Source organism: Rhipicephalus microplus, chromosome 7 (genome assembly GCF_043290135.1).
Source record: "Rhipicephalus microplus isolate Deutch F79 chromosome 7, USDA_Rmic, whole genome shotgun sequence".
NCBI classification, from domain to species: Eukaryota; Metazoa; Arthropoda; class Arachnida; order Ixodida; family Ixodidae; genus Rhipicephalus; species Rhipicephalus microplus.
In genome coordinates this window covers 15,536,263-15,562,436 of record NC_134706.1, presented here as the reverse complement: position 1 = coordinate 15,562,436, position 26,174 = coordinate 15,536,263, and the positions used below count along the sequence as shown (strand labels likewise).

Sequence of the window (26,174 nt, the reverse complement as noted above, 5' to 3'; positions counted from 1 at the left end):
AATTTTTTTTTTCAAGTTTGGTGGAACTTACTACAAGGATAGAGTAGACGCAATCCACCTCGGACTGGTTCTTGGACATGGGGTAGTCGCCCATGTAGCGCATGATGGCTGGCGAGGAAGAAAGAAAGAACACAGGAAGTTAACATACAGCAGAGAATGACATTGCACTTTCTGGAGCAGCAGTGAATATTCTGATGGCAACGCGTATACAGCATAAATAACGGCACGTCATGCGAGACCACAGCACCCTCATCGTGCACACGCACGAACATGAGTACGCATGCATCTTAATTGACACTTACATAGGAAACTTTCTATGGCAAGCTTGTTCAGTTCGGGCGATTCGAGATTCAGGAGCGATGCCTTGATAGGAGACTGAAAAAAAAAACACAACATAAGCTTTTTGTCACTTCAAAGCACTTCGCTTCAGTGGTGTGTGGGTGTCTGGACAGCCCACTGTAAGCTAGTCGGAGTGTGATGCTGAGAAGTGCAAGAGGCTAGACAAAAATGAAGAGAAACAAACTCAATGGCTGTTTCTTTTAATATCAAATTGAACGCGATGGTAGCTTCCTTTAGAAATGGCGTGTCACTGTCCTTACAAGACGAAAGCTTTATCCTAAAATGATAATAGGCTTGTCCTTCAAAAGCCTCCGAAATCAAATGCTTAGTACCATGGTCTTTCCTTCGCCCCCGATGACAATGTGTTGATGCTGACTGCCTTCGAAACTCAACTGCGATGAATCACATGCCAAGCAAGGCTGAGTCAACGTCAGCGCCAGACAATCATCAAGCTTGAGCTCTTGTGTCGTTCCTCCGTCCTTTTCAATTAATTTTGAAACGTTTTTTTTTTCACCCGACTTCTGTGTAAGGAAGCAAACGAAGTTCAGTCCTTTTTAAGATTCCCCGATTGCAAGCCCATCTCAAGACTTCTTTTTTCTTAGACGAATGATGAAACTAAATAAGTTGAATCATTCACGCCACCAGAATTATCAGACAGGAAAGCTGCAAGCACGCGAATAGATACGACTGGCTAGTGAGGTCGTATTCATTGTCATCACCATTTGGCACGAGCATCATAACCTACAAGGCCCATTATCACGAACTTCATTGCTACTTAGCATCAATCATTGCGTCTGAATTTATTCATTCTCCTGATTGTCACGTGACGCCTATCAGTACTACAGAAGACCGCGGCTGCACACGGCACACTATGGCCGCAAAAGAGACGACGTAGCTCGCTATTGGTTAAACATGGACAGCCTTATTCGAGTAAGGTGCTCGGGCCCTTATGATGAACTATAAGGCTGTCCTAGCGAACCTTAGAAAACTTGATGAGCTGGGCGAGTTCCTTCCAGGTCCAGTCGGAGTCCTTGCCTTTCTTGCTGGCTTTCAGGTCCTCCAGCATCTTCAGAGAGCCACGGAAGGAACCGTTCTGGTCGCGGAGCATCTCGTACCTTAGTACATGGAAGGCAATGAGAGAGAGAGAGAGAGAGAAAGAACGTAAGAGTTGCGGCTCGGCCTTGTTGGCATTCACTTTCATCAGTGTAATGAAGCATAGTTTTACATAACATTTGAAACTAAAGATAGTATAGAATAATTCAATACGAACAATACTACAACTTAACGATACTTTGCATTACTTCGACTATAGTATACCCCGAACACACGTCTCCGACCCACTCTGCGTTTGTCTCTTAAGGCTTCATCGATCATGTTTCATTGCGATAGCAATTATATGGGCAGTCACGTCAGTATATTTTTTTTCGGTCGGCGCCATGTCACACATAAAGACCAAATCAATAAGATGCCCCAGCGCATCGTACGTTCTGCCCGCGGGTAACAGGGAGCGAGCGGGGGCGACGAACGCGGCTGACGAAGGCGAGATCAGACAAGCCCAGCTATCTCTGTTGCTTCGAGGCACGTGCGATGACAGCTGCGCGTTACTCTACTTTTCACTCCCACCACCCGCATGCGGTTCTCCCGCATTTTTGCACCTGCTCTCCAGCGCCAGCGATGCTCCCACGTCCTTCAAGTGTGAATACATCAAAGCAAAGTGCACATCTCAAGTACTAGACGTTGCTCAATAAAGACCTTTGTTAACCATTTCACCTTCGTCTACGCCATTAAAACAACACCCCCCTTCCCCACCCACCCCCGATGCTTCGTATCACCCGATTGTTCCCTTCGGGAAGATCTCACTCAGTCTATGGCTCACTGCTTCGTCCTCGATTTCAGCTGAAGCATTTTATTAAACTCCAGGTTTCCAGCCACGCACGTGAGTACAGGCAGGTAAGATGCAGCTGTTGTATACGTTTCTCTCGAGGGATACTGGTAAGCTATTCACGATCTGAAAATGCCTCCCGAGTTGCGTCCCATTCGGTTCTTAATCTTTGTTCGATATAGAGTACACGCAATGCAGATGGCACAGACCTGTCGAGGCTCTCCCTGAAGTTGAACATGGCGTACTGCAGCATGCTGTGCTTGCCGTCGGCCATGTGGCTCTCCACGCCGTTGCTCTGCTCGATGGCGAGGTCCTCCAAGTTGTCCACGTGGTCCTGGAGGTGACGTTAGAGTGAGGACACTTCATGTTGACTCAACGACCGCGAACAGGCTATCCTTCACGCGAAACGTACTACAAATGTTGAACACGGATTTGAGCTATCACTGCATACTTTCGGACGACGGCTCGCAGTACGTAACGCTGCCACCCCACCTACAGTTCACGTCAAAGTCCTACTCCTGTCACTGACTGAGGTCGCCTTAAACAGTCTCTCGCTCAAAACGAGCCTTCCGCATTATAATCAAACTCTTTTGCGACTTCCCACCCTAGGAAGTTCACAGATTGCACCACCTCTCAAATTGGACCGCCTGACTTTTCGCCATTGCAGTATAAAAGGTCATCATGCTTTAACACACAATTGCCACCGAGAGGGGTCACCTGAGGCACTCCAGTGTGGCGCTTTACACAGACACATAGTTTACCCGGGGAAGTACCCTAAGAATGTTGACGCATCTTTAAACGCTCTAGTCTACGGATAAAGGTGACTAATTTTAATAATTTATACAGGAATACCCCCGAGGCCCCCGAAGAGGCATAGCGTGAAAGAGAGGGGGGAATACACTACAATCAATACATGATATGTTGTATGCATACATGCATTAAGGAATTGTCACAGAGTAACAAAATTTCAAGTTATCAAACTACAAAGAAGTTAGAAAAAATAATAGCGAGTAAGTAAATGTACAGCAAAATGTTTTTTTTAGCATTACAGTAAGAGGTGCCCAGGAAAACTTGTAATACAGGAGGATATAATACACTTGCGTAAATACACGTAGACAACATAGAGCAATATATATTCTCTATTGTATTGCGCAATACGAAAGAGTATATAGAAAGAGCGGAAGCAATCCATATATAATGTACCTTGGCCTCGACCCAGGTAGCTGCTCCGTTGTGCGCATGCGCGTGCTCCGACGGGGAGCGCATCTCTCCTCGAGCACCAATGGCAGACGCCGGGGAGGAGGAGAGGCCGTGTGGCCGCGCAGACGACAGTGGCGCCACGTACTCGCACGGAAACAGGCCGCTGTCACCGGTGTCCGTAACGCCGTAAAGCCAGCCTGCAGTGTACGTCAGCGTGAGACATGCCAGCGAGGTATGACGTAGTACCTTACTTTTTACGCTGTATAGACTATTTTGCCGAGGGGTTTCGGTGCCACTGTGTCGGGCTGCCAACCTTTGCGCTTTAGTTGTTTTTTTAATAACTAAAGAGTGTTACGGTATAGACAAACACCCACACGAAAACGGTTTAGTTGGTGCACACGGTGTTTCATGACCTGATTGGTTCGCACCACAATACACAAAAAGAAGAAAACATCGACATAACAGTCAAAAATGGCGGCGCCCATATGTCTTAAGTAAAATAGTCTACACGCTTTATAGGCTTGCTCACAGTTTCGACTAGCACTGGCAGCAAACGTTCCCAAGTGGCCCCATTGGTCTCAAGGTCGCGAACCCCTAGGCCGGTCCCCTAAGTGAGTAGAAGGGGAGGGGGATGCAATGGCTGCCACACATGCTGAACTGACTTAAGGGGAGGGGGGCTGCGACCAGCCTTCGTCCACCTTGTGGGGGAATCCTGCTCATGCTTACGGATATTGGTTGATGTGTGTGCTGATAAGAGAAGCGAGGCTACCGATTGAGAAACAGGTACGAACGGTGCCCAATTACGCTGTAGCGTTCGCTCTTGAGATAGATTCTCAGACGTCCATTTTTAGATGCGGAAGCATCTTATACTCGCGCCTTGTAGTGCGCCGTCCGCACCGCTTCTCGAACATTCGACAGCTGACGCGCGCGCATGCGCCGTCGCCCACTCTTCCACCATCTGTGCATCCCTTCCTCCTCTACACACCACGCGTGCTTCACTCCTCCACCATCTGTGCACCCTTCCTCCTCTACCCACCGCGTTCGACATCTACAATTCTCCTGATTCTCCAGTGGACGCGCATGTGGCGTCGCGCTTCGAGAACATTCAACAGCTGACAGTGCATGCGCCGTCGAGCTGTATATATACTCAAGGTCGGCGCTCGCTCGCTCAGTTGCCGCTCGTCGGTTGGTTTGTACGGCGCGTCGACGTCCAAGGTCGCGGTGAAATGAATTCCAACGAATCCACAAACACAATGATCGACGTTCCTTCGACCAGCGCCGCCCTTTCGCATACGTGTGTACGTGTTCACTCATTTAACACCCCCTCCTACAACCACGTTAACCAATTTAGCCATCGACCCAAGTAAGTCGCAATTTAACACCCCATTTCACAACCACGTTAACCAATTTAGCCATCGACCCAAGTAAGTCGCACTTTAACACCCCGTTAACCAATTATATGCTCCGCATCCTCCTCAGTGTTCCCCCGAGGGAAGCTGCGGGCAATTTTTTTTCCCGGTAGGGAGCGGCACGCGTCCATGCGCCTTATGCGACATTTATGACCGGAGAGTAGCCAGAGTACAGTTTTCGAGGAATTATATGCGTAATAGTGTTAGTGGGAGGGGGGGGCATCAAGAAGGATGTCATTAGAGCACTTTCCCTCTGAAGCAGGCGCGAACGCTCCATTCCTTTAAAAAAAATGTATAGATAAGCAAATCAGAAACCATTTTAACAGAGTTTGAATGATGTTACTATTCGCTGAAATCAGCTAACGGCAGATTTCGCACCCATGCGATATGATACGCAACATGAAACGTGGATAACATCACGCCATAGCCGTAAAAAAAAACGAAGAAAAATAAGAGACGAAATCGAGAAAGATGCAGCCATTTTGGGTTTTTTGAAGCGGAAGTCAGGACGTGACAGCTCAACGCATCCTGATAGGGGAAATGATTACACCTGATTTTGCTCTACCGAAGATCGACAACAAGAAATCCATAAATGATACTACGAGCTTATCTGGCGAAGTGCGGCCAGCTGCTTACTTAACGTATTGATACATAAGCAAACAAGCAAAATCTTGTGCTGACCGCCGTTTCACCGTCACTAAGACCAAGATGCAGCTGTGAGTAGCCCACGAACTGTCCATGCACCCACTTTTCAGAAAACAATATTTCATAATGGTGCACTAAATAGATGGACGCCAGGCGTCAAGCGATATGGACACCACGATATGATTTTAGGGCACGCTGCCACGTGGTGTTACGGGGATATTGAACAAGTGGCTGTTCCTTAACATCCACTGACAGCACGAGTGCCCAGGCCTTTATCATTTCGCTTCCGTGGAAATGCGGCCGCCGCGGCTGGGATTCGAATCCACGACCTTCGGGTCGGCAACCGAGCACTGTAGCCTCTGGACCACTATAGCTAGTTCATTGGCCTAAGGCCCACGTCATGTACGTTATCCTTCAACCCTACCGCTGCCTTATAACGTTGAACCTAGGACATCGTGCTTAGTTAGAACACCTGAGCCAGCGAATCAGCGGAGCAGGTAATACAGATTAAAAACAAATACCACCGTAACCATGCAGGTTTGTGCATTTCAATCGCAAAAGGTCCAACATTCAATATCAATGCAAATGTGTAAGTGAGCTTTTATCTTGAATAACGACTGAAGTAGCGAACAAGGTAAGGACCATACAGCCGTGAAATGGGGCTAGAAATGACGGGCCCACAACAACTATATGCCATGGAAGGTACCAAATGTCATTGGTCCAGCGGTCTGACATCAACGTAACCCGCGGATCTGGCCTCAATCCACAGGACAGACGACCGGTGGACATGAGCAACATATTGGGTACCAAGGGATGGAAATGCAGTCCGGCAAGGCGGAGAGGTCGGTGGGCTGACGAAATTGAGGAGTTCACCGGGATAAAATAGGAGTCAGGTCGCACAGGATAAGGTAAACTGGATATCATTGGGAGAGAGAGGCCTTCATCCTGCAGGGTATTAAGGCAGTCTGAGAACGGCGATGGTGATCATCATACCTTGAACGGCGAGCACAAGCTGATTAATAGCCTTCCTGGTCTGCGATGCGACGTTCCTAAACACTTCGGCCAGGGCCCATGGCCGGTCCGGGGACTGACCGGCGGCGCACAGCATACCTCGCGCCATCCATACACGGACCACTACCGAAAACACTCCCGTTGCAGAAAAAGGCACGAAAAACGAAGGGCGGGGGGGATCCAGGAGGACCACAACGACCAGTCGGACGGGTATGTACAGAGAGAACACACACACACACGTCTTCACTGGACACAACACGTAACGCCGTCGTCGTCACCGGACGTCGTCCGTCAGTGTGCCACGGACACATGCAGAGCATATGCGCTTGCGCCGCGAAGAAGGAGAGACGGTCCAGTGTCTCGGTGACGCTGCCGTGACGCCGGCCGTGCCATTGTGCCGGGGCCCTGAACCGAGCGCTCGCCTCGGCTGGCTTCTACGGCTTGCCCGCATGTCGGGCGTGTCCGCACGCTAGCGCAGGTCAAGCCGAACGTCGTTCATCTTCTCCCTTCCCGCCACCCGCCTGTCACATGCTCCGTTGATACGTTCGGCGGTGGAAGCCCTTCTGTCCCCTGGTGGTGGCGTTATACGCAGTGTATACGTAACAAGTTACAGCACGAGATGGGGCGCAAGTATAAGGTTGGCGAAGAACTTTCAGAACTTACCGCAGAAGAAAATGACGATGCTGATATGTAGGTTCTTAAAGCGCAAGGGCCATGCGTGGCCTAGGAGCGGCATGGCAAATGACGGAATAGTAACAATGATCCGTACTTTGCGATGATATGTAAAAGGGTGTGAACAATGATAACGTTACGTGGCTTTATTGTGAGGGCCCTGAAATTCTGCATCGTAAGCCAGATAAAACACGAAAATGATGAGGGTGACGTGAAATGCGTGTAGCCGGAATGAAGGGCAATTCTCGTGGGGAGAAAACTTTGATCTAAATATGACATCAGCAAGATTTCCTCGTCAGCGCCTTTGAGACCAAAAGCCGATTGCCACCTCACCCCCCCCCCCTTCCAAAAAATTGCTGCGAGCCCACGCGACGAACACAAACGACCCCACACCCCCTTCTAGAATGGTTTCGTTCTCAACCTCTCTACTCATAACGAGGTTATGGCGCAAAGAAACACAAGAGAAGGACATAAGCTCGTTAAGAATGAAGCAACTCGCCCAACAAGTCACTCTGTTCTCTACTCCTGCCACGTACGCGATCTCATCCTGGTCACCTATCTCTTTGTAAAAACACGTGGACAATGACAGCACTTGGCGTAGGCTAAAAAAAATTGCTGGGGCTCCCTACGTTCGGCGCATGCGGATTATGATCTCCCATGAAGATCTACTTTCTTGATGTCCGCCCAAATCCTGCGTGAGCGCCGACCTTTTTTGTGCGTCAGCGCCGTACGACGGAGCCAAGTTGCAAACAGGGCTTGAGTATAAGCGCATGTCCCCAAAGCGCGCTCGGCTGGGCCCATCGTCTGCTTGGCTGTTCCTTCGTGACAACGTCGCCCAGCCGCTAACTCACTTCAGACAAACGGGCTGAGCGCCTCGCTCGAATCTTACCCCCGTATTCACAAACGCTCCTCGAATTTCGTCCTTCACTTTACCGAGTTTAACACTGCGCCACTGCTCGACTTAAACTGACACCGCGCTTCGCAAGAATCGCTGCAGATTATTGCCGATATGCAGCGACTTGGTCTGCCAAGAGACTGCACTCGCATCGACTTTTTCAAGTCAAGGGGAAGCGTTGAGGGAAGGGACGTTCTAGAATAGGGTGGTTATATTCCGGAAATCAGCAAGTAACCGGGAAAACGAAATCCGCAGATACGTCCGGATCTCGTTATCAGCGAGATCTCTGGAGACTGGCGCCGATCAGTTGATCGTCGCCAGCTGAACGAACGAAGCAAACCGAGCGCGCGGCGTTTATTGTTTTCGTTCGTTCTCGCACAGCGTTGAAAAAACAAAACAAAAACAAATTGAGCATCGCTGATTGGTTCCTGCAGCTTTGTGACTGCAGTCGCACGACTGAAAAAAAATCAGAAAGCGACTAGCCAAAGCAGTCGCTTTGCGACCGTTCGCGACCAGTCGCAAATGGTCGCGCGACCGCTCCTATAGTCGCAGGTGTGCACCAGCCTTAACGGTTACGGTGGTTGGGCGCCCATCGGAAAATCGCGTGGTTCGATACCGGCCGGCGATGGTTGCGGCGAAATAACGGCGTCCCTCACAATGACATCGTGGTTTTGACACCTAAAACCCTAGATACCATCAGCGCGCGATTTCCCAGACATGGCAGCATTGATGACGTCAGTGTATTACAGTATCAAACGTGCTTCGTTTCGCTTTTCAACGGATAGCGACTTAACGATTCACCGCATGACACGCCTGTTCTCGCTGCCAAGCTCCGCGTTTACGCAGCTGCTTGACAGGTCAGTATGCGAAGATGGGGACCGCGATGACGTCACAGAGAAAAATCCATTTTTCTGGCAAGACGTCAAGAAACACACCTTTTCACCACATAAGCACCCAAACGGGGTCGAAACACACCCGCACTCTAGCGGCATAACACCGCCGTGGTGGGTGGTTGCGATCGTGAGTACAGTTCGAGAAGTAGATGATTCACTGACGTAAACGCCTTTTCTGGCGACATGTATTTAATATCAAATTACAACGGGGGCCTCCATTTCTGCCATCGAAAACTAGGAGATAAGCCTATAGTCAGAAATCACGAAAGCGCGGACTTGACCCTCTGATCCGCTTGCAGAAGCACGCGAGTTTGCCTTGCATGTCGAAATACATTGGTAGAATTTCGTGTCTGCAAAACGAATACATCTCAATCACGCGCGCAAATTTCTAAAGAGCAGTGTTTTCAATGTCGAAACGCGCTAGAAAAGTGCGCGAAGCACGTTTTCCGTATACGAAAACACCGTCAGAGTTCGCGCGTCAACAACGCAACCGCTGCCGAAATACGAGTCTTTCTAACAGCACGTTTTCACGCCAGCCTGATGGCGAGAAGTTTCCGCGCAACATCGAAATTTCGCCGCGGACAAGCCTCGGCCATTGTGTTGCGTCGAATGCAGGAAAAAAAAAGTGCTACCACTGCTGCACGCAATTACGCGATCCGTGGTGAAAGGAAGAAGAGGAAAAAAAAGGACAGAAAAAAATAAACATGGGAGAATGCACGAGCAGAGCGAGATGACCGACCGACTGACCTGCGCGCACCTGGAACGGGTGCACAATGGCGACTATACGTTTAAAAAGAAAAAGTGAACGAATGAAACGGGCAACAGAGGCAAGTTTCTTTCTAACGGGCAGTTTCGTATGCCATTCGCGCCATTATGTACTCGCAAGAGATCATCATCATTTCAAGACATAAGAAGAAAGGGTGGTTTGTTTTGGAGGAAGGGAACTTGATGCGTATGAGAAAGGAAGAGAGACTCGTCTGCGAGGGCGTATCGAAAGACTATGTTGTAGCGTCACTCGCCGCGAAAAGCAGAAATGAAAAACAAAAATCGTTTAGAAAGAGAAGAGGTCTGATCACGCGTGACCGCACTGCTGACAGCTTGCACGTAGTCAAACTTCTTTACGTACGGTCAACCACAAAAGTTCACGGACCACGCGGTGGCGCACCAACTGCTTGTCCGCGTCACCTAGTGGTACGCCATCTACCGTTGACCACAGTGCAGGGCCGAAAATGGGTCTTATTATATTCACTGGCCTTTCAACTTTCTACAGCCATGCTGCATATTGTTTGTTAGCAGTTTTCACGCAAAACGTATATCTGCAGCATGACTGTCACTTTTCTACTTTGATAGCGAAATCATAGATAACACGGGGTGCCGTTGGGTAGAGAGCATACTGAAATCGATACCCCGCACCTCCACCAAAATGATACAGGGAAAAAGGGCGTCTGAGAAATATGCTTACTATGGATAAACAGGCAGGCACACAAGATGAAAACGCTGTATGCACGAGAGCTCAAACATCGTCTTCTTCCCTATCGAGTTCATCTGTGGCGCCACGTAGCTATATAGCTTTGAAAGGTAGATTGTATAGTGGCGACAGTCATGCTGAATGACTGCTCTCGAGACAGAATGAAGTCACGTTCAAACGTGAAAAGAAAAAAACATCTTCGCGTCCAGTCGAAAACGCACAAGCAATCGACTAAATGAAGAACGCGTCTCGTGCGATGGGCTCCTGTCGATCACCGCTGACGTAGCGGATATGACGTAGCTCCTGTATATGCGCTCGCGTGATACGTAAGCTTTTGTGGTTGAACGTATACGTGTAGTACAACATGACGGATGCCACGCACATTTCAGTGTTACTTCACATTCTTCAGTGACGTCAGCCTCCCTGCCAGACCAAGGACAGTACCAGTGTGCGATGCTTTGATGAGGATGGTAGATTTTAGTGGCGCAAGGGCAATTCAGGCCAAAGAGCGCCAAACACACGGTTTTTGGTCGATTTGATTATAAAAAGTCTACTCAGGGTGGCAAGAATAAAAGAGTAATGTATAGGACTTAAACTTAGGTGTAGTGACTATGTGTGATGGGTTTAAAACGGGCTATGCTTATGGGTTTTACAAAGTCATGCCGTGTCGTCAACAGCCCTTGTCAAGACAAGGAGTGCGTGCTGCATGACATATGATAAAAAAAAATCTCAGCGATTCCCTCAGGAATCGCGATGCTTTGATCACGTTCGCGTGGCGTGGTAAGATAACCTTTCCACGGTGTTAGTACTGTAACACGGCCGCCTAAATGAATTCGGCGCAGGCCATACGTGTACTGCACAGTACTTACGGATTGGAACGCGAAAATTTAGACGTAAGTAGTGGGCATTAGTGATCGCAGACTGGATTCTAAGAGAGACCAAGCGGATCAAAGAGACCGAAAGTTAGGTAAGCAAATGAGACTATTCTATGCGAGGTATAGCATCCCAAAGAACCACATGATTACGAGAGACGCCGTAGTGGAGGGCTCCGGAAATTTCGACCACCCGGGGTTCTTGAACGTGCACCCAGATCTGAGCACACGGGCCTAAAACATTCCCGCCTACATCGGAAATGCAGCCGGGATTAGATCCCGCTACCTGCAGGTCAGCAGCCGAGTACCTTAGCCACTAGACCACCGCGGCGGGGCGGCTAATGAGTTTAAGAAGTGTGCGGGTGTAAAATGGCAGCAGCAAGCACAGGACCGAGTCGACTGGCCGAAACATGGGAGATGCCTTTGTCCAGCAGTGGGCGTAGTCAGACCGATGATGATGCTGATTATGATGAGTGCGCATGCCTTCGTTTCCAGCGTTTAGAGGTCACGGCATATCGACCTAGTTTGGACTCTGGCAAACGTTGCCTTTAGCGGCCGGATTTGAAGCGACATGACGCAGTTATCACGAGTACTTTTTGAAAGGCACGTGCAACAATCCGTCTGCAGATGCGTGAACTCTTCAATTTTTTGTTGTTTTGTGGTTCTTATCATGATGTAGCGCTGAATAAGCTTTCTTTAGGTTATCTCGTTTGTTCCTGGATCCACCGATGGGGGGGGGGGGGGGGCGTGTGGGCTACGTGAAGATATAAGTACAGTTCGTTGTTCAAAATAAACCAGTTGTGAGTTTGCGCCCGTGTTGTTTGCCTCTTTTCCTTGTGTCCGTGTACGTGTTTGCGCAAAGAAGTCATGAATGAGTACCAACTCGCCCAACTTTCAGTACTGTTATCACGAGTAGTTCTTATACCAACAAAAACGATGTGTGCATTTCAATCCGCGAACACTGTACACACGTTGTCGATAGCGGGGACGTGCACAAAGAAGAAGGCCTGCACAAAGAAGCAACTGGCATGTTCTAGAGCGGGGCATTTACACAGGCTCACTTAAAACAATGCCGGCAAACCCTTGTTCAAGTGCTGACCTTTGGCGTTGCCTTTAGCGGCCGGATTTGAAGCGACATGACGCAGTTACCACGAGTATAGTTCTTATACCAACGAAAAATGATGTGTGCATTTCAACCCGCGAACACTGTACACACGTTGTCGATAGCGGGGACGTGCACAAAGAAGAAGGCCTGCACAAAGAAGCAACTGGCATGCTCTAGAGCGGGGCGTTTATACAGGCCGCCCGCAGGCTCACTTAAAACAATGCCGGCAAACCCTTGTTCAAGTGCTGACCTTTGGCGAGTCCCGTGCAGCGTTGCTTGACGAGTCGGATGAGCTCTCCCTCGCGGAAGCTGAGCAGCGTCGACTCGGTGGTCACGTAGTCGGCCACCGCTTGCACGTACTCCGGCACTTCCTGCGAAACGGAACGGCGATACGAACGACGTAAAAGAGCGTGCGCGCTTGTTTTGCACGCACGAGCAAACGAAAGGGACCGCGCCGGGTGCCGCAACGACCGCGCTGGCGATAGTGACGACACCTGGCGGCCCGACGCGACGACACAGTGAGCGCACCTGGCGGCCGCCCGACGCGGTTAGAGTCGTGAAGTCACGTGACGCCGACCACGGCGAAACGGACACCCGCTCTCTGTTTTACGCGTTATCTGAACGCGCCGGACAAATTCAGAGCGTCACTACAGAAAGCCACTTTTAAGGGCTTGCTTTTCGGTGCTGGACGCAACGCGTTTCATTCTCATTGCAACAACGATGTGAATGACGAGGTACTTACGGAACCTCGTCCCACCCATGTTATCTGTCGGAGGCGCGAAATCTGCCCCATACTTTTTACTCAGTCGAACTTGGCTCGTCGTTGTTCAATGGGCTGCAGAGTATAACCACGCAGCTTTTCTTTCTTTTTACGATAGAAACTTCTCAGGATTCCTGCTCTTGCATCTAAATAACTGTTTACTTTCAACACTTACACCCGGATTTCTCGAAGTTTTGAAAATCGACGTCAAATTGTTTTTTCATGTTTTGTGCTCTGCGGATTTTTGTAATGCCAAGTGAAAAGGGGTAGGAGCCTCGTCAAGCTGCTAACATAGAAGCCTTTTGCTCTTATCCTTGCGTTTTCTTTTTCGCAACTCTGTGAAGAAAATGCTCAATAAAACTGAAACTGAAAGCGGCCCGCTCAAGGCAAGCCGTTGGAGCACGTCAACGCATCATTTTTTTATTTCTGTATACATCCTAAAGCTTGCTTCCTTGTTGATTCGAGGCTTCGCCTTGCCTAATCCAGATCCCTGCCTGTGGCTTGTTCACAGAAGCCTTCCCAGCGAGCACACTGTAAACGTGTATCTTGCGTATTTGCTCAGTCACGTAACGAGAAATGCGTGCGTTAACCGTACGCAGATGCCGAAAGTTGAGAAACGTTTGGGGTAATGATGTAAAAAAAGTAACGAAACGTTAAAGAGGGAAGAGTTCCGTTGCTTACGAAGCATCAAGTCGTGCAGAGCGGGTAGATAGATACACATGCGATCCGCAACCTCCTCGTACAGCACATCGGCAAAATGCTGAAGTATACGCATGCGCACGGCAAAACCTATATAGCTGTCAACGAAGTCCGTATTTATGCACGTGACGAGGCAAATCTTTCCACACGCGCGACGTGTTTGAAGGCGAGCGGTAACTGCACGCTGGAATGATCGAGACATGCCTCTCTTTTACTGACTTGATTCACTTTTACTGTCTTGCTTAAGCCTTGGATAATCTGAAAATTCACGCGCGTAGTTCCCGCGCCGCGACGCTTTTGCTTGTCGCACTACAATGTTGCGAACACCGGCCGCTGGGAGGCGAAGAAACCGAAATGCCCCTACAAAGGGTGAGAGCCCAAGGTTCAACGACCTTGGGCTGTTACCCTTTGACTCTATAAGAATGATGAATCGCAGTTGTGCATGTATCAATGGCTGTACTATGAATTGAAGTCCCTGACATCATAAGGATACAGCATCTGTTTGTCACATACGGTGTTTGGTGAATTGAAAGCTGATGTGAGAGTTTGTTGTTACTGACGGCAACAAGAGTTCACACGACGCAAGACTTGACACGAAGGTGTAGGTCCACTTACTCTGAAAGCTTCACCTCTAATGGGTGTTTCAGCCCATAGAGCTTTTTTCTACCAGCATGGTCATTGATTAGATTTAAATGCCATGACTTGACAGACCATAATTTTATCTCTCTCTCTCTCTCTCTCTCACAAACACACACACACACGTCCATGATCCCCGTTGAAGACACGGGACACGCGGCTAAAAGCAACGTTACTTGGACTAAACCTAAGTCATCTTCACCGCAATGTCGGCCTATAGATCTGTGCGCTCACGACTGTTGCGCACTCTAGAGCACATTATTCCACCCCAATCATGATACTATGGGCGTTTTACCCGTTTGTTCCATTACCTGCAAAGTTGGAAGCGAATATATGCTGGCTCATTACCGTTACTTTGTTTTTCAATAAAGAGCATCGTATGCATCTTTCTCTGTCTCCTTCCCTGGTCAATTACAGCTGGAAGCAGTTTAATCGTATCTGACGAATAGGTTGGTTACGCTGATTTTGAGTACGAAGCCCCACATACCATGTAACTCACAAACTGTACAATACTTGATATTCTGTTCGAAAATTCTTCAAGTTTTCTATATATAATTTTTATCTTGCTACTCCAAATTAATGGTGACTGTAACACGCTATTTTAAAACGTACGTTTCTACATTTCTTATACTTTTTCAATTTGATTTTGTGTCCCCTCATTCAAAATAGGAAAGGAAATTGGTATTTTTTGTTCCACTTCGCCTGAGCAAATGTTTAGGGTGGAGGGACCTTAGTCAGGCAGAAATAATTTGCCTTTAGTCTCTTCAACCTAGGAAATCTTTCTGCCTGAATAAACAGTGAATGAATGAATGAACTGTTTAGTACTGACTATGGAAGGAAATACATTTTGGACGTGCGCATAATTTCTAGAAACCAGGCTGTAAAATAGAAACAAAAAATTGATAGTATTTTACACCGCGCTAAAAACGCACACTATTTGGGACTCACCTGTGTGCCTTCCATGACGAAGCGACGCACCAGTGCTTGAATGTGGCCGGCCTTGAAGAACACGAGTGGAGGGGAGGAAATGTGAAATTAATGGAAAAAGACTCGATGTATTCAGGCTGAATGAAGACAATATGACATTTCTTTTGGCTCATTTGAGAGCACTAGCTATCACTTCGAGAAAATTCAACTAAAGGTTCAATGTCAAAGACAAAATCAAAAGTAGGGATGCCAATAAATCACAATTATGTGCCGCAATACTTTAGTTTATTGCAAACAATCTGTCACTGTAACTTGGTCGTAAGAATAGGCTGTATGAAGCTAAGTGAATTTTCCTAAGAGCAATCCGTGATCCTGAGAAAACCATTTCTCGATATTCAAGCAATCACAGGTTCACTGGACGGCTTTCAGCTCTTTCATAGTAGAGTACCTCGTACTCTAAATCGTTAACCACTCTTTCTATACACATAAGTAGGCGCAATCTGGGCACGTGGGACGGCTTTCAGCTGCTCCCCAATAGCAGTTCCAAATACTGTAATCGTTAACCACTTCTTCTAAACACACTGCGTCCGCAACCGTTCTAGATTTGGTATTCCTCCAGGCTACAGAACCTCAAATTCCCCGCGTCCAGTGGTCATTCCCGTGGAACCGTAGGCCGAGCCCTCGCCAGACAAGGCGCCTCTCAATGAAGGCGTCTCAGACCGGAGATGTTACATTTGACGCTCATCGCATGGCTGCCCAGTCGACCGCAAGTGCAGATGTCATCAAGGAGACTCCAATCCATGACGACGACACTTGCATCTACGAGGACTCGAACATAACCACGAGTGGGACGCCCCTACAAATTTACGAAGACACCACCCCCAGCAACATAGGCCAGGACAGTACGCCTTTGTACCGTCCTCGCCCAAGAACCCGGGCACCAAGCACCACCGGATATTCACTAGTGACTCAGAAGCCCCCATCAGAGACAGAAGTCCACTGCGGACTTCGATGCAGCCCCTGAAGTCCCGAGCTTCTGTGGGGTCGCCTGGTCGTAAAAAAATTACTCAGACGCCTGCCGGGTACTCGATCCCGCGCCTGCTAGAGGTACCTCTGCCTTTCCGTGATCTTATATTGCGTTTTACTTTACGTCATGGCTCTTACTCTCAAATTTATTACTTTTAACGTTCATAGTTTCCGCAAGCCACAAAAACAGGCTGAGGTATTGTGCCTCACGCGTTCAGAGCACTGTGATTTGCTGTTCGTGCAAGAAATGTTTTTTTTTAAAGATATCTGATGTACTCGCTTTCAAGCGCACATTCCGCATTGATTGTTTATTTTCGTACGCCAGCAAGCGTTCGACAGGCGTCGGAGTCAATATCTTTAACCGAAGTCTATTGCGTGACCATCCTGTTTCCTTCGATGCCTTCGGACGCCTGCTGGCAATCCTGAAACGAAGAGCACAGCTGCGCCTCTAGCGTGGAGCAATGAGCACTAGCGTGTACACACCGGCGCAATGAGTGGGGCGAAGCGTCTCTCCGTCCGTCCATCCACCTGGCGAAGACTCCGAACAGTGTCATTTCGCCTCTTTTCATCATATATTTATCATACACAAGTACCGCCATCCAGCGGCCATTCCAAGGACTAAACGAGAGGTGGCTACCTACTACTACTACTACAGTACTACTATTACTACTACTACTACTACTGCTACTACTACTACTACCACTACTACTACTGCTACTGCTACTACTACTACTACTACTACTACTACTACTACTACTACTACTACTACTACTACTACTACTACTACTACTACTACTACTACTACATACATCGGGGACGCACGATCCATGGTCAAGGAGCTTCGCCCTTAAAATTGCTCGGCATCGCCTGGCTGTAAGGCTTGCGACTCTTAGTTCCCCACTGCACTAGCCCCGCGAAAAATAGTGGCCGGCCAACAGCGCATACACACGACGCACGTTGAGCTTCTCTCCAGTCGGGCAGTGGCGTTCGATACTCCGACATGCCGCGGGTAGGCGACCTTATCACCAGTTCGGCAGCGTCCATTCAGAGACAGCTCTACTCCTTGGCTGTCACAGCGCTTTCTCTGATTCCGCTCTCGCCGTTAAATAGTACAGCTACCACAAGCATCTATGACTCCAATGGCTTGTTTGGTGGCATTGGAAATACCTTGGGTGAATAGATCGTCATCCAGCCTCCGTGCCTGAGAAGCAGCTGCAGCGTCCTGGGCCTGGTGGCACTGACGTCGGCGATGTCTTCAAATCTAAAAGGAGCAATCAATAATAAAAAAAGATAGCGTCGCTTTTCTCGCTTTTTTTTGTGCAAGTTCTTCAAGTGTGGTATAGGGGCGCAAAGTTGGGCTTGTTTTTGAAATGAATTTTACGAAGCTAAAAACACGGAGAGCAGGGAACTAAAATTCCCTTCAGTAAAACCAGACGAATGATGGCATGACGATGTTTTTTTAATCGGAATCCCCCTAGCAACAGAGTGGCTTCTTTCAGGAGTGTAACCAGGGGAGGGGGGAGAGTTGAATACCGCCGCCCCCCTAAAATTTTTCAATTTTCCATGCGTATAATGTACACGCGCACATAAAAGCACTCGTACGAACATACACACAGTAAGGTTGATGATTTGATTGATATGTGGTTTTTAACGTCCCAAAACCACCATATGATTATGAGAGACGCCGTAGTGGAGGGCTCCGGAAATTTCGACCACCTGGGGTTCTTTAACGTGCACCCAAATCTGTGCACACAGGCCTACAACATTTCCGCCTCCATCGGAAGTGCAGCCGCCGTAGCTGGGATTCGAACCCGCGACCTGCGGGTCAGCAGCCGAGTACGTTAGCCACTAGACCACCGCGGCGGGGCTCACACTTGAGGTGTCAAGCTTCAAACAAGAGCAGAGTTGAGAGGCCTACTTTGTTTATTTTTTACCCTTTCTCTCAGTTTATCGTACTTGTAAGAAGATTCGTATCGTACCGTAAGAAGATTCGACTTGAAGGGGGGGGGGGGGAGTTGCAAGGTTGTTGATAATGATGATGATGATGATGATGATGATGATGATGATGACGACAGCTAAGACATTTGTGCAAAAGAGTACTCTCTGGATCGAGACGTCGTCACTTACCTGACGGTCTCGAGCACTCGCAGCTGTCCCGGCGGGTCCCGCTTGACGAGTCGAAGTCCCGAGTGGGCCACGGCGACCAGGTGCACGTCAGGAAGCTGCCGGCCACCGGACGCCGGGAACATGCGGCTGAAGTAGAGCGGCAGGTCGCGTGCCGCTTCGACGACGCTGCGCTGCGTCTGCACGGGGGCTCGGGTCCGACTCTCCGGAGAAGGACTCACGCCGAGCGAGTCTGCGCACCAGGGTGTGTGGCCTTTAGGCTTTTGGTAGTAGACTCAACGAATGAAATAAGACTGAACGAAAAACGTCGTACACTGTACTTTCGGTTTCAAACGGATGGATGGATGGATGGCTGAATGGCTGGATGGATGTATGAATCGATGGATGGATGGATGGATGGATGGATGGATGGATGGATGGATGGATGGATGGATGGATGGATGGATGGATGGATGGATGGATGGATGGATGGATGGATGGATGTGGCTGGACCCTTTAGATCGGGCGGCGGCTAACGCCACCTAGCCGTAATACTTAGTGAACTAACCACAAGATTTATCTTTTTTTTTACTTTAGATAGTGAAGCTGAGGACTGCCACTTTGCAGTGAAGGGTTTAATTTTCACTCGTGCCTTGACTTTAGCTACCAGCCAGATAACCTTCTTCTAGTTAATTCTACCCACTTGAGGTCTATTTTGCCCTCCCTGTCCCTAAACCCCAGTGCTTTGAAGAACTCTGCGCCATCATCCTGAACTATAGGGTGAAGCCCTTTACAGAACATTATCAAGTGTTCCGCAGTTTCTTCTTTCTCTCCACACGCACAGCATACCATGTCTACCCCTTCGTATATGGCCCGATATGTCTTGGTTCGCAATACTCCCGTCCTGGCCTCAAACAGTACAGAACTACCCCGAGTACGAGAACGCGTACGCTCAGGCAACGCCTCCTGGAAGAACTACGCCTGGAACGCGGCTCTCTCTTCAATTGAGAGCTTGCTGCCAGCGAAAAATCTCGGAGGCCATGCTTCCTGCCGCGTGTTGCGACCGTCCGCCGCGGGGGAGCGCTCGCCTCCGTACCGCTCTGTCACGTGACATTACCGTAGCGCTCTGTCACGTGACATCACAGCTGCTCGGAGGCAACTGTGAGAGCGTTGCTGTGTGGTGGTGGTAGTGGTTACAATGAAGAGGAAAAAGGCACCTAATTTCTGTCTGCCTTCAGGCGACACGGCGCAGTGCCTTATAGGGGTGGGGGGAAGGAGGGATAAAAAGAATAGAAGGAAAGTAGAAGCAGAAGAAGACAGCCAACGAGAGGAAAAAAGAAGGAGATAGGAAAGTGGGGATCCGGTCGAAGCAGTCCAAGGGCGGGGTGCCACAATGCGAGAGCTACACGGCGTCAGGAGACCGCGGAGGGCGAACCAGTCGGCGGGAGCTACGCTTAAGTCGGAGATCGCGAGGGCACAACCGTCCAGCTTGAAATCCTGCGAGCGAATCCGTTGCTGTGTTCGCAGGAGGCGACCGCCAGAGGCGTTCGCCTCCGTACCGGAGGGGGAGGGTAAAATCCGAGGGTAGGGCGGCGCGATCGCGGCTCACGTTCCAGGCACAATTTTTCTAGGAGGCGTTCAGTGATAAGTAATGCTCGTATTTTCGTTTCAAGAGACTACAGTTCGTGTCGCATCAGTGCAATTTTGACTGGAACGCTTAGACCAGAGCCATTATTCCTATAGCGACCAGATTTGCAGCTAGATGACACGGTTATTATATACTAGCAGCTGCTTATAGAACTCGTTATACTAAAGAAAAAGTGACATCGCGTTCGAATCAGCGAGTAAATTGCCGGTGTAATAGTGGACGTAGGTAGCCTTAGTCATGCTTAATCTAACCCTAATGTTCATTTATTCAAAATGAGGCAACCTTCCGAGACAACAACCTGCAGTCGTCAATTGTCAGATAACACTAGCCACGAAGAAGCAATAGCATAACGTAACATTAGTCAACACTACAGTAGGCGAATATACAGCTTTAGAAAACAGCAGCGATTCCTCCACCGAGATCGATGCACAAAAGGCTACACGAATAAGCGTGCTATCTAAATTCTAACACCATGAACTGGCTAATCCTGGCTAGTGACGTCACTATAGAGCACGGCTGATAAAAGGCTATATCAACGCGATAGCGTTAAAGGGCTCGTTTCACAGAAATTCCGGCGTCGGCATCGTTGGTTGAGTGCAAAAAAAAAAAATCCTCACTTTATGCGTGACCAAAAAATCGAGAAGGACGCAAGTAAATTAATTTTAAAAAATCCTGGGCCAAAGTAAGGATCGGACCCGGGTCGTTTGGGTCCGAGTGGGGGTTGAAGCCGGGTTGTTTGTGTGATTGGCAGACGTTCTATCACACAGACACGCCTCTGCTTGTGAATACAGTAAAGATAAGCTTCCTCTGCTTGGAAATGCAGTGAAACTAACTTTAAGCTTTACAAGCACGCGCGTCCTGCATGCATGCTTCACGATACAACATAAAATAATGTAGTAATAGCGCGTGGTAAAAGCGCCCATTGCCAGAGGGCGTCAGAACACGTATTAATGATGATGATGATGATAATGATGAAAAGAAGGAGGAGGAGGAGGAGGAGCTGAACGAATGGATCACACCCAGTCTGGAGGTTTGGCCAAGAAACAATGATTTATGTAGTGGATCACATATTACTTTTAAATTTAATGAATTTTTTTAAAAAAAGGTTACAGGAAATCAAATTTTACTAGTTTAGAGATTTGCGATCAAGACCGTTTTGATTCGATTAAGAATCTTTGTGCAGCAGAACAGATATCTCGGTGACAATGACCTAATGGGGAGGAAGGCTCCCAAGGAGAGAAGATTTAATCTTCTCTCCTTGGGAGCCGTTATTTATAATCTGATTAGAAATAACGAAATCCAATCTAATTCGATTAAAAGCAGCTTTAAGAATGTTTTTTTTCCTCAGTGACTTGAAGCGAGTACACGATAAAAAATAATGCTCGATTGTTTCATCCTTGTTACAGAATGAGCAAAGAGCGGAAGGAGCCAGACCGGCTCTGTGCATGTAGTAATTTGGTTTTGGCACTCTACAGTGCAATTTCGTAAAAGTAACTTCTTATTTGCGTGTTGACCTGAACTTCCCACGCCAAGAGAACAAAAGGCGTCGATATTCGTTTAGGTGAGTGATCAATGTTTTGCCAGAGTCTTCAATTATGGCACGCCTTCGAAATCTTTCGCGTATTATGGGTGCTGATGTGGGAACAATAGAAAGCACCGGACCACTGAGAGCGGCTTTCGCCAGAGCGTCCGGCGTTTCATTCATTTTTTATTCCCTTGTGTCCCGCAAGCCCAAATCATTCGGATTAAAGTTATATGAGTTGGGACCAGAAAATGAAACGTGCGTGATACATACGAGTCACTATTGGAGGCGGGAGCCGAACACAAAGATAACGAATCGGTAACTACGACCACACTTGAGGCTGGTGGGCTGAGCTTTCTTCATGCCATAATCACCGTCAGAAATTCTGCCGAAAATACCGACAAGAAATCAAGTAGTCTTAGCAAAAAGGACCAGTTGAAGGTTTCGGAGAAAATGGCAATGCCATATTTCTCTTATGATTGCGAGGCATCTGTAGCTATGATATTTATTATTTTTATCTCCTCTAAATGCTGTTGCGTAAATTCAATAAGTGTCGACAAATTTTTTGCATGATTTGAATATATATCGTCAAACACGTGATTATCATAACTTCATGGTTTGAAGCCGGTCACCCACTACAAAAGGCACACACGTTACTGCACCTATTCCGTAAAGCGACGTAGTGGATGCACAGCGAGTTCAAAAAGATTTCGTGCACTAAAGGTGTTCGAAGTACGCACTGACAAGATATCGCTATAGCGTTCAACTTTAAAATGCTAAGCTTAAGTCCCGCAATTTGTATATTTTTAACCTCGGAGCAAGTCATCTATCACGCTTCGGACGTGCCCTCTGCCGTTTTCTCGCGTTGTGCCGTGACCACATTCATTTACCATCACGTCGCCAAGTCTTAGCGACACTAGCCGACATTTGTGAAGAATAAGCCATTAGCCCAGCCAATAGTCATCTCTTAGCCTAGACCCATTAACGTTAGCGGTCCAAGCACGTTTGGCCCGTTAGAAAAACTTCTTCAGTATATGAATGCACATATATACAGGGAAGGATGTGGTAGCCTTCTCTTTCTGCGGAGCGAAGATCGCCTTTCCGGCCGGGGTCGTCTGCGCGCGCTTATCTCTTGAGCGAACCGGAAAGGGGGGGGGGGGAAGAGATGTCTCTTATGATTGCCGTGATATCTGAAAACTTAAGCAAGAAATAAAAAGCCGCCCGCGCTCGGCACTGAGCGACTGAGCTCGTCGCGATGCGCCAACGCGCGCTTATCTCCCACGCGTACTTTGCCCCCCCCCCCCCCCAGGATGGGGGCAGGGGGGGGGGGGGAAGGCTTGGTGCTTGTGCATTCGCGCTTATCCATCCATGGGGAGAATCGTGCGTCTTCGGCTTTCACGGTAAAGATTGCGTTTAGTTGCCAGGCGCACAAAGATAGCTTCGCTCGCTGGGCAGGCCCCGATTGCAAAAAGAGCGCGCTTTTCAAAATACGGCAAAGTAACAACTGGGACACTCGTTAGTTCGCACACATATCTGCACCTGTGATTACGTTTCGCGCGTAGTTTTTGTTTAAACAGCGCAATAAGCGTCGAGAGGTAAACGTTGTTAGTTAGCTCTCGTCCCGTGTGTGTCGTTTTCGTGCGTCATTTGTGCGTGAGCAGCGCGCTGCACGTTTCCATCTGCTAGCCGTTCCCAGCGTTACATTCCAACGGTTGTTGCTATCGCATTCATTGTTTCTCCCTCGCGGTGAAACTCTGACATTTTTTTTTGCATTGAAATCGCAAATAGTACGCTGTATTTTGTTGGCGTTCAAAGTACGCGATGTTCTGCGGAAGTTGTGAAAAGTAAAATGCCTCATTATATCGAGCGTTTACTTACATCTAATATCGATATATGAAATGTGGCTGTATTATGAAATGGTAGAGTTCACTGTCTCTCACCGCATAGCGCCCGTAGCCTGGCCGCTTCGTCCTCGCGCAACCTTATGCAGGTCGGGCCGAACGCGTCGGCGACCACTTGACAAAAGACCAGATGCAGTGCCTGAGGTTCCTGTAGCTGCTCGCCGGGCTGGAACACCTGCGTCGGGGGCGATGTGAAAATTTCGTGGACAAGTCAGTCACTGCATCGCAATCCATGCATGTCTTCATTCTATCTTCATTATAATGATATCGGATGAAGAGAGATGTTGCTGTCATAAGAGTGGATAGCAGACACTATTGCGTGGCACACTCTATAGTTCAGTGAGCATATGTCAACATCAGCCATGACATATCCAACGCTAGCCATGATTGTCAAGTTGGCAAATATAGCTGGTGCTGGGTCGAAATTTAGGACACTCAAGTGCCTCTATAGTGTCCAATTTCCTGACGGCGGCTTCTTCAGTAAATCAGAGTTTACAGGATTGCAGATGTGAAGATTCGACAGCCTCCAGAATAGCCATTGTGATCACCATAAAATAAAACATCATGCACCTTTGCAGACATGGCGAAAGGGGGCGTAATGGAAGATTATGTCCTCGAAAAAAAGGAGAGCTCGTCACAAGAACGTAAACAAACTACGGATGACGCAGAGTCTCCGATATGCACGTACCTCCTTGCGTATCCTGATTCTCCACTCGACCTTGGTGTAGGTGATGTAGGGGGCGCTACTGGGCGGGTACAGGCGAGTCTTCAGATTGTCTCTGGCGCGCACCACTGGAGCTGGAGGAGGCGCTTCGTCTACGGGCTGCAGGAACTCGGCGCAGTCTTCGACTGGAACCAGAGCAAGAAAGAAAAAAAAAGCGCATCAAGGGGATCAGACTTAGGTATACGTCACCAACCTGCCATCGAGTCGCGGTTATTAATATAACGGCGGCATGTTAATTGCTTTCCTTCGCGATTCGTCAATGGTTCAAACGACGCTCCACCCTTGCGTTGTCATCCCGACCGACCAGTTCTTTCGCTTCAGTCACAGTGGGTTTGAGTACTTTAAATCTTTAAAGCACCAAAGTCGCCAGAAAAAAACAAAACAAAGTTTATCGAATTTCACCTTCTTTAAGAGTCTAAGATCGATATATTTCGTACTGTAGCACGCGCTTTGCAAGTAGGTGTTTATGGGATCGTAGAGTCAAAGAAATCAAGCGAACAGCCATGGTCCAGGAACACACAAGCTCACGCATGGTGCAGTTGCAACAGGCCATTGCGCGCAAAACTGGATAGACGTTAAGGCGTTAGGACGTGCTCCTTCGTTAATTGCGTTTCACCTGAATCCAAACTCTTTCAGCGCTGATCGGACGAAATCCGCAGAAGCTGTCGAGGGTCAAGCACCCACAAAGGTTTAAGTGTTGCGACTGGTCCCTCCATCGCGCGAATTCTCGAAGTATATTTATTTCTCAGTTTAAACTGCCCAATGTTCGTAAACAATTCTCAAAACGCTGCCCCATCTAGTGACATCTCCATTAACGGTTACTTCGTCACTCACACTCGATGGACTCAGCCCTTTTGCAGTTTGCATCGTGGACCAGCTTCTCGAAATGTACGAGTGAATCACGGTTTACAAAAATTTCCCGTTGTATAAACAAGGTTAATTAGCTTGTACAGTACACTCGGGGCTGCTGTTCGCGACATACATTTGATATATGTCCTCGATTTTTCAGCCTTTCATGCCGTAGACAACTGTTCTAAATGTCTCTGTCGCGGCTCTCTAAACCTCTCTAATATATACTAAAACTTCATTATGTAGTGAATAAGAAAGACGTTGATACCATCAGGTCAGCTATCATCAGCACAAGAAGAAGGCACGAGATCGGCGATCAAGCACCGTCATCTGGGTTCGCCTGCGTTCCTTTAGAGCTACCACCCGCTTGCTCAGTCCTTCAATAAACCCCCTTTACATTTGGTGGATCGTGCTGGGTAACTGCATCGCCTACACCCTGGAACTCCGATCCCGCACGCTGCCGTCGACCATGCAAGTTGACGCTGCCCAACAGACAGCACCTCTCGCGGCTCCTACTTGCCCCGGCCCGGTTCACCAGCGAGACCCCCCGATCTTTTCGGGCGCCGAAGACCAGGACGTCGAGGACTGGCTGTCGTCCTACGAAAAAGTCAGTGGACCAAACAGGTGGGATGACGCTGCTAAATTGAGCACCGTCAACTTTTACTTGGCTAATGTGGCGAAACTGTGGTATACAAACCACGAATCCGAGTTTGAGAACTGGGCCACTTTCAAGCAGGCAATATCCTCGGTTTTCGGTCGCCCTGCCATGCGGAAGTTGCGCGCCGAACAACGCCTGCACTCACGGGCACAAGAACCTGGCGAAACGTTTACCGCCTACATCGAAGATATACTCGATATCTGCAAGCGCGTCGATGCCGCAATGAGCGAAAGTGCCAAGATCCAGCACATTATGAAAGGTGTTGATGACGACGTCTTTCAAATGCTCCTGGCGAAGTCTCCTGGCACGGTGTCTGAAGTGGTAACTCTG

The 26,174-nt window shown here is 48.5% G+C and overlaps 1 protein-coding gene across 2 annotated transcripts in view; it reads right to left on the bottom strand.

The window, feature by feature from the left end:
• Positions 1 to 26,174, bottom strand: part of Myo10A (unconventional myosin 10A) — a 180,265-nt gene that overhangs the window by 31,263 nt on the left and 122,828 nt on the right. For both annotated transcript variants that reach the window (XM_075868746.1, XM_075868747.1), the window contains exons 33-43: positions 24,302 to 24,462; positions 23,653 to 23,788; positions 18,567 to 18,795; positions 17,607 to 17,700; positions 15,435 to 15,485; positions 12,642 to 12,762; positions 3,425 to 3,618; positions 2,431 to 2,555; positions 1,319 to 1,454; positions 303 to 375; positions 32 to 108 (exon numbers count right to left, since the gene is read on the bottom strand). In XM_075868746.1, coding sequence (XP_075724861.1) covers positions 32 to 108; positions 303 to 375; positions 1,319 to 1,454; positions 2,431 to 2,555; positions 3,425 to 3,618; positions 12,642 to 12,762; positions 15,435 to 15,485; positions 17,607 to 17,700; positions 18,567 to 18,795; positions 23,653 to 23,788; positions 24,302 to 24,462 — 1,397 coding nt within the window. The remainder of the gene's footprint in view (positions 1 to 31; positions 109 to 302; positions 376 to 1,318; positions 1,455 to 2,430; positions 2,556 to 3,424; positions 3,619 to 12,641; positions 12,763 to 15,434; positions 15,486 to 17,606; positions 17,701 to 18,566; positions 18,796 to 23,652; positions 23,789 to 24,301; positions 24,463 to 26,174) is intronic.